This window comes from Suncus etruscus, chromosome 12 (assembly GCF_024139225.1).
Source record: "Suncus etruscus isolate mSunEtr1 chromosome 12, mSunEtr1.pri.cur, whole genome shotgun sequence".
In the NCBI taxonomy this organism is placed as follows: Eukaryota; Metazoa; Chordata; class Mammalia; order Eulipotyphla; family Soricidae; genus Suncus; species Suncus etruscus.
Window position 1 is genome coordinate 5907997 of NC_064859.1, and position 13459 is coordinate 5921455.

Here is a 13459-nt window from a genome sequence, read left to right on the forward strand (position 1 = left end):
TTATGGTAAAAATACTTTAGAATTCCAAGAACACTAAAATAGTTATATTTACTTCTATTAAAGTTCAATGGTATGCTAAAGCTAAATAATAACAAAAAAACCATGTATAGTTTTATATAAACTATCTTTTTTTTAACTTGAATGATAAATGGGCCAGAGCAATAACACAATGGGGATGGCACTTGCTTTATATGTGAATGACACAGGTTCAGTGTCCAGCCTTGAGTCCTACTAGGAGTGACCTCTAATTGCAGAGCCAACAGTGAGCCCTGCGCACCAACCCCCACCACTGCCAAAAACTCAGAAAAATAACAATGATGCAAGTGACATACATTTAAGAGAGGAAGGGATGAGAAACGACTTAATGTATTTAAAACTAGTAAGTCTGGGTCAGAGAGATAGTACATAGGTTAAGACACCTGCCTTGCATGCAGGCAATCCGGTTTTAATCCCTAGCAACCTGTTTAGTCTTGCAAGCACTGCTGGGAGTGAGCATACACAAAAGTAAGCTTGGCAATGTTGGATATGGTCCAAAATCAAAAACAACCAAAAGATTATTTTACCACAAATAATTTTAAAAATCTAATAAATTATATTTATGAAAATAATAAAATGTATTTAACATATACATGACATATTAGCTAAGGAATAAAAATCCTAACATAATTATATTATCTTAGAAGTATAAGGGTATGATTCAATATAATTAAAGTATTAAAGACTATTCTTTAGCAGGGAAACTATTTTATGATAAAAGAAATTAGTAAAGTGGCCACGTTCTACCAGTATTTTTCCAAAAACTATCTGACTCCTTGTTAAATCACTCCAAGCATGATACTTCAACAGTAAATTCTGAAGTTACTCACTTAATTTGCTAATAACAGGAAGAAGTCCACCCCAAGTGTGTAAATATTCTGCCCTGAAGCCATCCAAGGAAAATAAGAGGGTAGGAGGTTTTTCATACCTGGGTAAAGGGAGGAAAATAAAAAGGGATGTTTAAAGTGCAGAAAAACAACACATCCCAATGAAAGTTTTCTGGATGCTAGCACATATCCAATGAATATATTCCACTGAGACAGTCAATGATCAAAAGTAAACTAACATAAAAGACACTTCATAAGAATTTATATTCAGGCCATTACTTTTACATTTATATAATATATGTACATATAATCAAAAAGTATGAATTAGTATCCATACCACTCTTAGTTATTAGACAGAAAAAAAATTTTCACTATTCCAAAAAAATAAAAAATAAACGCTACTCAGATGGAGGAATATTTTCTGCACACAAGCAGGATCCTGGAAACAATCCTCATAAATAATGAGGAACAAATATAACTATATTTTGGAAAGGTGAAACACATTTCTGAATACAAAAAATCAAATCATGTGTGAAGAGACATTAGAACAGAGATAAGCATATCAAACTCTTCCTTAAAATTTCTGATTTTTGAATTTCAAGCAAAGTTTAAACCTGAAAGCGTATAGAAGGTAGAGTTCTTGCCTTACACGCAACTGACCTGGGTTCAATCGCAAAGCACCACCAGGATCAATTCCTCAGTACAGAGGCAGGAAGAACACCTGAACAACAATGTGTGGCCCCCAAACATAGAAAACTAATCATTTTGGGTGACCCTCTCACGTAGTGTTTATGGTGCTCAGTCACCAATTGGTCAACAATCCCACCTCAGTATCCCAATAAAATTCAGCAAATCACAGTATAGAAATCCACATTCAGCCCAATTATATGGTGCTTATCAGTCCAATAATGTAAAGAGTAACCAAGATAAAAATTCAGTGGTACTCAGGAACCTAAATAACCTAAATATCCCTTACAGTATTCAGGTAGTCATGCAGTGCTAGAGATTTGAACTTCATACTTCAGTATGAAAGGCATGAGCCCCTAAGTTCTGAGCCATCTTCCTGGTCCAATATACGAACTTTATTTTTGGTTTTGATGCCTTAACTTACATAAGGGACTTGAGGGGGAAAATGTGATTTATCAAAATTATGCAGGACTCTCTTGTAAATAAGTTGTGTTATTACCAGAGTTTACAAAGAAACCCCAAGAAACTGAGGCAGACAGATAAAAAGGCAGGGAGGTTACTCTTTGTGACTCAGAAATACCAGTTTTGCATCTCTTTCAAAGCCTAAGAGTAGTATGACTACTCCATGCCACACATTTCTTTCAGTCTCTTAGCCACATAGAAACACACAATAAATACAACTAGACTGTTACAAAGGGAAAACAAAGCAGAAGCCCACCATGCTTAGAAAGCAAAAATGATAGCACAGAAGACTCAGCCAGTTTCAGCCAGCTAGCTATAAAACATCTGATAAACACATTAGAGATGAAATGCTGAGAATGTTCAAGGAACTCAAAGAATTCATGCAATGAAAAACTCAAGAGAATATAAAATAAACTTGATAAAAATCAAGAAAATATGAAAGAAGAAACGAGAAAACTTCAAAAACAGAAATGACAGACTAAAAAACTTGGTAGGTGAAATGAAAAACTCACTGGAATAAAAAAAAAACTCACTGGAATGTTACACCAACAGAGTAACAACTGCTGAGGACAGAATCAGCTCCAGATAACATGAGAAGATAGAAAAGTCTTAAAATAAACAAAAAGCTGATAAGGGAACTTCATGATGAATTCAAAAGAAACAATATAGGAATCACTGACATCCCAAAGAGCCAAGAAGACAACCCTATGAAGAAGTACCCATCAAAGATAACCCTGTGGGCCAGAGTGATAGCATACCTTTCATGCAGCTGACCTGGGACAGAACCAGATTTGATCCCTGGCATCCCAGATGGTACCCTGAGCTTGCCAGGAATGATTTCTGAGTGCAGAGTCAGAAGTAACCCCTGAGTGCTACTAGGTGTGACCCAAAAAACAGACAAAAAATATCGCTGAGAAGTTCCCAGACTAGGGAGCACATGTACCCGCATCCTACAGGCATGAAGAATACCAACTAAAAGTCCAAATAAGGGGCCGGGCGGTGGCGCTGGAGGTAAGGTGCCTGCCTTGCCTGCGCTAGCCTAGGACGGACCGCGGTTCGATCCCCCGGCGTCCCATATGGTCCCCCAAGAAGCCAGGAGCAACTTCTGAGCGCATAGCCAGGAGTAACCCCTGAGCGTCACAGGGTGTGGCCCAAAAAAAAAAAAAAAAAAAAAAAGTCCAAATAAAAACATTCCAAGAAACATCATAATTAGAATTATGAAAATCACAGATAATGAATAATGAAAGCAGCAATATTAAATTAGGAAATAACATACAAGGGAGCATCCTTAAGATTTACAAGAGGCAACTAACTCTCCAGGCCCAAATTGAAAAAAATCAACAAAATGACTGCCTCACCAAGAATACTTTACCCAGCTAGATTTTCATTCAGACTGGAAAGGAGACACAATTTCAAGGATAAAGAACAGCTCAGAAACTTCACAGACTCAAAACCCATTTCAAAAGAATTGAAGGGAATACTCTGACAAGACAAACACCACAAACATGCCAATTTCTACACAAAGAAGGCCCGATGTTCCATTACAATAATTCTCTCAATGTCAATAAACTAAATACATCAATTAAGAGACAAAAAGTAACACAATGGATTTTCTTTCTTTTTCTTTTTTCTTTTTCACAATGGATTTTCAAAAAAGAATTCAATATTCTGCAAACTACAAGGAACACATTCAAATAATCAGAGCAAACACAGATTCAAATTAAAGGGCTGGAAGACAAATTCTTCAGGAGTGGCCATGCTAATTAATATTAGACATAGATTTCAGGCTCAAAATGGTTATAAGAGACTAAGAGGGTCATTTCTTATTAATCAAGGATTATATATAACAGGAAGAATCCCATTCCTGAATATATATGTACCCAATAAAGCTTATCAAAATATTTAAAATTGCTAATAGACTTAAAAAAAGAAATAAGGGGCCGGCGAGGTGGCGCTAGAGGTAAGGTGTCTGCCTTGCAAGCGCTAGCCAAGGAAGGACTGCGGTTCGATCCCCTGGCATCCCTAAGGTCTCCCCAAGCCTGGGGCAATTTCTCAGCGCTTAGCCAGAAGTAACCCCTGACCACCAAATGGGTGTGGCCCAAAACAAACAAACAAACAAAAATCAATAGCAATCTAACTGTAATTGGAGACTTTCACACGACTTAATAGATCAACCAGCAAAAAGTCAAGAAAAAATTACCTTCTTTCAAGAAAGATCTGGAAGAGAGGGGTTTAGTATATATATTTATATATTATATAATAATCATTTAAATTATTATATATGTTATAATTATAATTAATATATTATTATAACACATTAATTAATATGTAATGGTTTATGATTGTGATAATTATATAATATTATATAATTATATGTAAGTATATTTATACATATATATAGTATATATATGGTTTTTCACATCCCAAAAGCTGAATACACATTCTTCTCTCATGCACATAGGAATTCTCAAATACAGACTACATGCTGTAACACAAAATCCATAAAATCAAGAGGATAGAACTTGTGTCAACTATCATCTCAGACAATGATGCACTGAAAATAGATGTGAACTAAAATAGAAATTGAGAAATAACTATAATGCCTGAAAATAAAAGAGCCAATACTGAACAACCAGTGGGTCAGAGACAAAAATCAAAAGATATTTGGAAACAAATTAGAATGAAAACATGTGCTATTAGTATTTGTGGTTTACAGCAAAAGTGGTTTTAAGAGAAATGTTTATATCTTTAGAAGCACTCATCAGGAAGGAAGAAAGGGACCACATAAATAACTTAACTGACAGTTTAAGAAAATGAAAAGTCAGCAACAAAATGAGCCAAAAGCAGGCAGGAACAAATAAATAATAATAAAACTTAGAGTAGAGATCTATCCAAAACATCCATGAAAGTAAGAGCTGGTTCTTTGAAAAAAATTAAAGAAGATGGATAGACAATGAACAAGTCTCATAAACAGAGAGAACCTGATAAACCACAAAAGAAACAAGGGGGGGGGGCATCACAGGCAGACACTACAATTCAAATGACAACTGAAGATTCCTTTGAGAATCTTTGTAACGCGAAATGAGAATCTAGAAGAAATAAATAAATTCTTGGACTCCTATAACCTCCAAAGATACAACCAAGATGAGTTAAAATATCCAAACAGACCTATCTCAATCAAGGAAATTCAAATGATAAATTAAAGTCTTCCCCAAAACAAAAGCCCAGGCCCAAATGGATTCACTTGTGAATTCTTTCAAACCGTTAAAGAGGACCTACTGACAATACTTTTTGAGCTCTCCTAGGAAATTGAAAAGAAAACAAAACAAAAACACTCCCAAACAGTTTCTATGAAGTTAACATCACCCTGACACCAAAAGCATACAGACACCACAAAAAAAGACAATTACAGACCAGTATCCTTGGTGAATACAAATGCAAAGATCCTCAACAAAATACTAGCAAATAGAATCAAACAATTCATCATAAAAGTCATACAATATAACCAAGTAGGAACCATCTAAGCATGTAATAAAAATAATATGATAATATAAAAATAGATGTAGAAAAAGCATTTGACAAAATCTAACACACATTCCCAATAAAAACTCTGAACAAGATGGAAATTGAAGGAACTTTCCAAAATATAGCCAAAGCCATTTACCACAAGCCCACAACATTATACTTAAAAAGGAAAAACTAAAAACTTTTCTTCTAAGATCTGGCTGTATAAGACAAGATTGGCCACTCTTACCATGTCTATTCAATATAGTACTAAAACTATTAGAAAATGAGATCAAAGTCATCCAGATAGAAAAAGAAGTCAAACTTTATTTTCAGATGACGTAATGCTATATTTAGAAAATCCTAAGAACTCAACAAAAAAATCTTCTAGAAACAAATTTTTATAGTAAAGTGGCATACTACAAAATTAATATACAAAAATACATGACTTTCTTATATACAAATAACGAAAGTGAAGAAAGAGGCATTTTAAAAAATCCCATTCACAAGTGTGCCTCAGAAAGTCAAGTATTTCAGCATGAACTTAAACTAAAGATGTGAAAGTCCTATACAAAGAAAAGTACAAAACACTACTTTAAGAAATAGAACAGGGAGAAAATGGAAACATATCTCCTCTCATGATTGGGAAGACTAACATAAAAAAATGGCTATACTTCCGCCAAACAAACTCCTGAAATTCATATGAACAATAAACCTCTATGAATAACTAATGCAATCCCGGAAAAAAAGAAGATGGGGGCATCACTTTGCCCCACTTTAAACTACTACAAAGTGGTAGTAATTAAAATAACATGATTCAACTCTCAAAAGAGAGGCACAAATAACAGCAAAAACTCATAGACATAAAAGTCTCTCAGCAGATCTCATTGTAGCCTTAGGGAGAGAGGAGTACAAGTCTCCCACCCTGCTGAGGGCCTGTTGGATACACATACAGATCTCCCCTACAATTGCTACCACAGGAATGGCCCAGCTTCATCACTTTTCCACTAACCTCTGCAGAGATTCCTAGCTGCCCAAAAGCTCCAAGTATGCCAGGTTTTGTGGTTGACACCTTCAGACTCTGGAGCCAGGCAGGTCTCTTTCCTCCACAACTCTTATTCCAGTAGTCCAGGCAGCCATAACTATGTATAACTGCTATTGCCATATAAGCTCTTTATCCCAGCTCCACAGATCCTCAAAATCATGGACCACATAGCTACTTTTGCAATCTCACAACACCCTCATAATGTTAATACTGCCTGTATAACAGGTATACACAATGTGAAATTATAGGATCCACATAAAACAAAACCAACAACAGAATGATTAACTAGCAATATACAGCTTAGTAGACCTTCAGAATGACATAACAGCCCCATTGAGAAATATGACAATTTTCAAAAATTTTCCCTTAATAAAGGCTTTTTCCCCCCAGTGATTCCATTACCATTTAACTGTACTAAGTGATATTAATTAAATTATCCCTGCCTACCAAGGGAGTTTGGGAAACTGGTAACAAGGGTCGAATGAATGCTACAATGGCAGTGGAACTGGTATTGGAATACTCAATGTGGGCAATAACTGTTATTATTTTTTTGATAGTTCAGAGATCTTTTATTTTTAAAAATGCCTCTCATGCCATGAATTCATAAGGAATGGGTTCCAGCAGCTCAGGCTCCTTTCCATTGGTTCTCACAAAGTGTGCTTCTCTGGGTGGAGCAGGCTGGCAATTCAACTGAACCCAAGTTCCTTTCTCTTTGGCTTCTTTCTTTTTCTGATCATTTTCCTTCAGGAAGCTGTCTCAACTTTTAGAGTGATTAATATGCTCAATACGAACATTAATTCTCTTGGCAAGAAACTTGCCTTTGACTTGTTTATTTACAACAATGCCAACAGCATGCTGGTTAACATTGTACACTCTTCCAGTTTTTCCATGGTAACATTTGTGGGGCATTCCTTTTCTAACAGTGTCCATTCCCTTTATGTCTACAATATCACCTTTCTTATAAATCCGCATGTACATGGCCAAAGGAACAACTCCATGTTTTCTTTCTTTTTATTAAATATATTTTTTATTTAAGTAACATGATCATATTTGGGTTACAGTCATAACCAGAACACCCCCCTTCACCAGTGCAACATTACCCCCTTCCCCCTTTCCATCCCCTGCCTGTTTTCGAGACAGGCATTCTACTACAGTAGTTTTTTTTTAAGTTCAGTAAGTTGTATTTTTTTTTCCTTAAAGGATAAGAGTAAAAAAATATAGTAAAGTGTGATAGTGGCAATCGCCAATGTTTGCATAGGTCCAGAATAATGGAGAAAATGGGAGAAAAAATCCTTGACCTGATTACAAAAAGGCCTCACCCCAGAAGTTTATTGGCATAAGACAGACTCTGGTTTCCAGGCATATCAGTCTATCCAACTCCAGTCATTCTCAAGGTCCCGGTGAAACTTTTTCACACTTTAGCTATAGTTGGTATCAGACTTTTATATTTAAAGACTCTGGATTCTGTGCATTTCTTTCGTTGATGTCAGGCTGATGTGGAGCATCCTCTAGTTTCCGCATATCATTAAATCGAGAGCAATCTGCTCTGCATGACTCCAAAGAGTACTCCCAACAACTCCATGTTTTCTAAAGGGTCTAGAAAGCATGTAGCGGGTGCCCCTCCTCTTTCCCTTTGTGTTGGTCATGACTGTGACTTACTGGAAAAACTGGAAGATAGCGGTCCCCAATAACTGTTATTATTAAAAACTCTAAACTACAGTGTCTAAAATAAAGAAACTTAATTTAAAAAAACAGCGTAATATCAAAATAAAGACAGACCCTCAGGGGCCGGCGAGGTGGCGCTAGAGGTAAAGTGTCTGCCTTGCCAATGTTAGCCAAGGAAGGACCGAAGTTCGATCCCCCAGTGTCCCACATGGTCCCCCCAAGCCAGGGGCAATTTCTGAGCTTTTAGCCAGGAGTAACCCCTGAGCATCAAACGGGTGTGGCTCGAAAAACCAAAAAAAAAAAAAAAGGCAGACCCTAAGATCAATGGAATAGACTTGAATATCCTGAGCTAGACCCTTAGCTATATAATCAATTAATATTTGATAAAAAAAATACAAGATAGAGCAATGAAAGATCTTAAACAAGTGGTTGTAGAAAAACTGGTCAGCTACCTGACATGCAAAAAAATGAACTCAAAGTCTTTTAATGATGTGCAAATCAAAATGTATTAAAAAGACCTTGATATCAGGCCTGAAACCATAAGGTACACAGAGAAAAATGTAGGCAGAACACTCTGTGACCTGAAGCTAAAGTAGCATCTTCATGGATAAGACAATGCTGGTCAAGCAATTGGAAGCAAAAATAAATAAGTGGGACTATATTAAAATAAGAAGTTTCTGTACCTCAAAGAAAATGGTGAGTAGCATACAAAGATTGCCCACAATTGTTAGAAATTATTTGTCTAATATACATCTGATAAGGGATTAATATCTAAGATATATATGACACTAGAAGAGGTTAACAAAAAATATATAACCCCATCAAAAATGGGATAAAGAGATAAACAGAAACATCCTCAACAGATGGATGGCCACACAGAGGAATCAATGCTCCATAATATTTATCATTAAGGAGTACTAATCCAAACAATGAAATATCATCTCATACAACAGAGACTACCATAAAAAAAGGAACAAGAATAACAAGTGCTGGCACATATAAATTCAGGGAAAAGGAGTTCTCAGTGCTGGTGGGAATGTAGTCTGGACCAACCTTTTTGGAAAACAACATGGATATTCCTCAAAAAAAACTAGAAATTGAGTTCCCATCTGACTCAGCAATACTGCTCCTGGGAATATGTCCCTGAGTCCAAACTCATAATGCAGAAAAAGGATTTGCATGACTATATTCGTTGCAACATTTTTCACAATATCCAGAATCTGGAAACAACTCAAGTAGCTGACAACAGGTGAACAGATAACAAAGTTACGGTTTACACTTATGGAATAAAATACTATGCAGCTATAAAAAAAGATGAATAAAATTTTCTTATATGTTCATGGATATCAATTGCCTCTTTCTAGGTAAGATAGTATGACCCCAACAGCTGTTTAAATTGCAAGATTAAAGAAGAAGCAGGAACCTCCCTTTTCTTTGTGATGGAGTTGTGGCCTGAATGGAAGGACCCCTGGAGATCTAGCTGACCCAGCTCAGGGAACCAGAACAGAATACAGATATTCCTGATATTTCTGCTGACTGTGACTAATTCTGCAGCAACTGCTGGACAACCAGCAAGAATGAACACCCTTTCACTGAGATGTGGACCCCTAGACACAGGAGAGTGACACCACTCCAAAAAATGAGGGAATGTGGGATCCTGAGATTTCTGCTTTCCCCATGAAAGTTTCTGCTTTTTGCTAATCTGATTAAACTGCTTGGTAATTTCTATATACTCCTTTTGTTAGCTTGTATGTCTATAGGAATGTGACCTTCAGATAAGAGTTGGAAATTAAGGGGACCAATGGTCGGGACCAGATGGCCAGGACGTCCCGGGTGGGTGTAGGTTAGGAGACATAGCTTAGGCAGTGTCTGTCACCATGGAATCAGGCTGTGTGAATTTTAACATTAAGTGGGACCCAAAAGATGTGTTCTTTGAAATGTGGGAGATGCCAATAGGAAAGTAACTGGTGAGTCTAGAATGATGCTGAACATCTATATAACCTGAGTGGAATAGTGACTCAGGGTCCTTGACTGGAAGCCTGCTCTTAGGTGGAAGTCTTGGACCCTAAGCAAATAAACCGCCTCTGCATTTTGCATTCTCGTGTCTTTGTCTGAGCTGGGAACAGTGGTGGCAGGAAATATACACTGGTGAAGGAATGGGTGTTGGAGCATTTTATGACTGAAATTCAATCATGAACAATCTTTTAACTGTGGATATCATGGCAATTCAATGAAAAAATTAACTTAAAATAAATGTTTTTAAAAACCATGTAAAGTAATTCGCTATTAGTTCAAATTTCAAAACTCAAAATAAATGTAAAGATCCTTTAAGTAAGTCATAAGTACTTCTGTTTTATATCAATACTACAGTTAAATATTTATAACCTCCCATTCCGAATGGTGTCCAGTTGGGGTCATGTAACAATCATTTGTTCTATCATGTGTGACAAATGTAAAGCATAACTACAAATAACATTAATTAATTATTAATGGTATTGTTTTTAATTTTCAATTTTGGAATTAAAAAACTTAAAAAAGTACTTCTCAAAAAGAAAATTTTAATATCTCAATATATTCTTACCCTGCTGGACATTGTGGCTCATTAATGATCTCACATTTTTCTTCTACCCAACTTTTCTCACCTAAAATATTTTTAAGAAATAAAGCAAGTTGAACATATTTCATTGTCAACAACAATTTGGGGTATTGTGAGACACAACATGAAATTTGAGATATCCAAGACAGAAACAAAACTTTCAAACTAGAAACAAAATTTAAGATACAAAGGTAGCATGAGACGTGATTCTAGATATACGTAACAGATAAAGTATTCAATCTTAACAATGAGTGTACAGTTGCGAAACAAAAAAGAATGATGTCTTTATGAAAACTTAAGGAATTTTTTTTATTATTGGAGCATTAATAGTTTTCAACAAAAAATTATAACCTTACATCTATTCACTTTGAAACTTATTAAATATCTCTTGTCCTATTAAGCTCCTTTATCATAGTCAAATTTTGTGAAAGAATTTCAAGGAAATCTGAGCATCACAATAAATTAAACTTACATATTAACCCCATAAAAATTCATGTCTATCCTCTCAAAATCAGGTGCACATTAACTTCATTTACAAGAAAAACTATTACTGTCTCACAAATGCAACACTAACTACCAAATACTCTCAAATGATCAAAATACTAGGAGGACAGAAGCAGGAAAGTAAGTAAATATGTATAAAACTGGCAATGTGTAGTAGACAAAATTTCTATTCTACTAGTATCAGGTTTATCACATTTGTTCTCCTGGGGAACATCTGAAACTTGCCTTACTAAAACTTTTCTACTCTAGACTACCTATAAATTCTAATGTTAGAAGAAAAAGAAACCTTTGCAAATCCTAGCTAAGCCCACGGAAGCCATCAGGATACTCTGCATAAAGCAGTGTACAGAAAACAGACCTTGACACACAGAGCTGTAATTAACACAGCAGTCGCCCTTCTCCTTGCAGTCATCCGAACAGGAGCAGAGGCTTTTAGTCAATCTTTTCTCACCACACCTGAATTTGCTGCAAGTCCATATGTGCTCTAGAAACAATCAAGAAAAACATATTTTTAAGGTCCGAGTTCAATATCTGACACATGAATAGAGAATTGTGCTCTGGATCCTGAAAAGGCAATGAATTATTTTGTAATTCTTCATCACTCCTAGAATCTGCTATGACTTTGCTCACTCTAAACTTACAGAATACATGCAGACACTCACTGTTACACACTCGGGATCACATCATTGTGAAATATGGGGAAACATAACTATTATTGTATAACTTAGATGTAGGTCTTGGGATTCTCCCATCAGACATTTTTCCGGGTTATCGGGTTCTATCTAAATCTGACTCACTAACCACCAGAGATATTATTTTATGTCATACTCAATTTTTTGTGAAATATATACATAGAAAAGCCCAAGATAAATTGACACAATTTTGGTATTTCATTCATTATTTTATTTGGCTTGAGGGCCACACTAGGTGTGGTTCCTCAGGGGTCTTCCCAGGCATTGCAGATGGGGATCAAAGTTGGGCCTCCACATGTGAAGAATGTACTCTGTTTTTTTAGCTAGTGTTGTGTGTTTTGTTTGTTTGTTTTATCCTTTTATCTAAGCACCATGGTTTCAAAGTTATTCATGACAAAGTTTCAGTCTTACAAAGTACATCATTCTTCACGAATGAACATTTACCACCACTAACGTCCCCAGTTTCCGTCTCATCCACACACCCCTACTTGCCTTTGGAGCAGGCATTTTACAGCATGTTCTCTCTCTCTTTTTCTCTCTCATTTTTGACACCGTGGTTTTCACTACTGCTAATAAAGGGGTCCCATGCTTATCACTTTATCCCCTTTCAGCACCAAGTTCTTGTCCAGATCCGACTGATCAGTTCCAACTATCATTGTCACAGTGGACATTTCCTACTTAATTGCATTCACCCTTTGTGGCAGTCTTCCTACCATGGAATGGTCCTCATGATCCTCAACACTACTGTCTCTAGGTTTTATTACCATTCTACCTTTTTTTTTTATATCCTACAAATGAGTGGGATTATTCTATGTTTATCCCTTGCCCTCTGACTCATTTCACTCAGCATAATACTTCCCATATCATGCCTTCATTTTTTCCTAACAGCTGCATAATATTCCATTATATATGTACCAGTTTCTTTAGCCACTCATCCGTTCTCGGACACTTGAGTTGTTTCCAGTTTCTGGCTATTGTAAATAGTGCTGTGATAAACATAGGATTGCTGTGGGCTTTTCTGTGTTGTATTTTTGGGTTCCTAGACACAAAATTTTTGTGCATATCTCCTCAGCCCTTATGGCTTTATTTCAAAGTTTGGACGGGCATCTAAGCAATTTCACACACATAAATAAGCCTATTTTAAAACTTTAAATGTTCATATATTTCACATATAGAAATTATTCTAAAGGCATATTAAAATATGCATACTAAAATACATAAAATATTTAATGAAAGCAATACATGAAATTTTGTTTTTAAGCCTATTTCAAAACTTCAAATGTTCATATATTTCACATATAGAAATTATTCTAAAGCATATTAAAATATGCATACTAAAATACATAAATATTAAGAAAGCAATACATGAAATTTTGTTTTTTAAGAATTTTAAACAAAGGTTTAAATGTGTATGTCAAAGGTCGAAGTTTAAATGTGTACG

The 13459-nt window shown here is 35.7% G+C and overlaps 1 protein-coding gene across 1 annotated transcript in view; it reads right to left on the reverse strand.

The window, feature by feature from the left end:
* ENPP1 (ectonucleotide pyrophosphatase/phosphodiesterase 1) overlaps positions 1-13459 on the reverse strand; it is a 92832-nt gene that overhangs the window by 41115 nt on the left and 38258 nt on the right. The window contains exons 5-7 of the mRNA XM_049785016.1: positions 11685-11810; positions 10808-10868; positions 867-964 (exon numbers count right to left, since the gene is read on the reverse strand). Of these exons, the coding sequence (XP_049640973.1) occupies positions 867-964; positions 10808-10868; positions 11685-11810 (285 nt within the window). The remainder of the gene's footprint in view (positions 1-866; positions 965-10807; positions 10869-11684; positions 11811-13459) is intronic.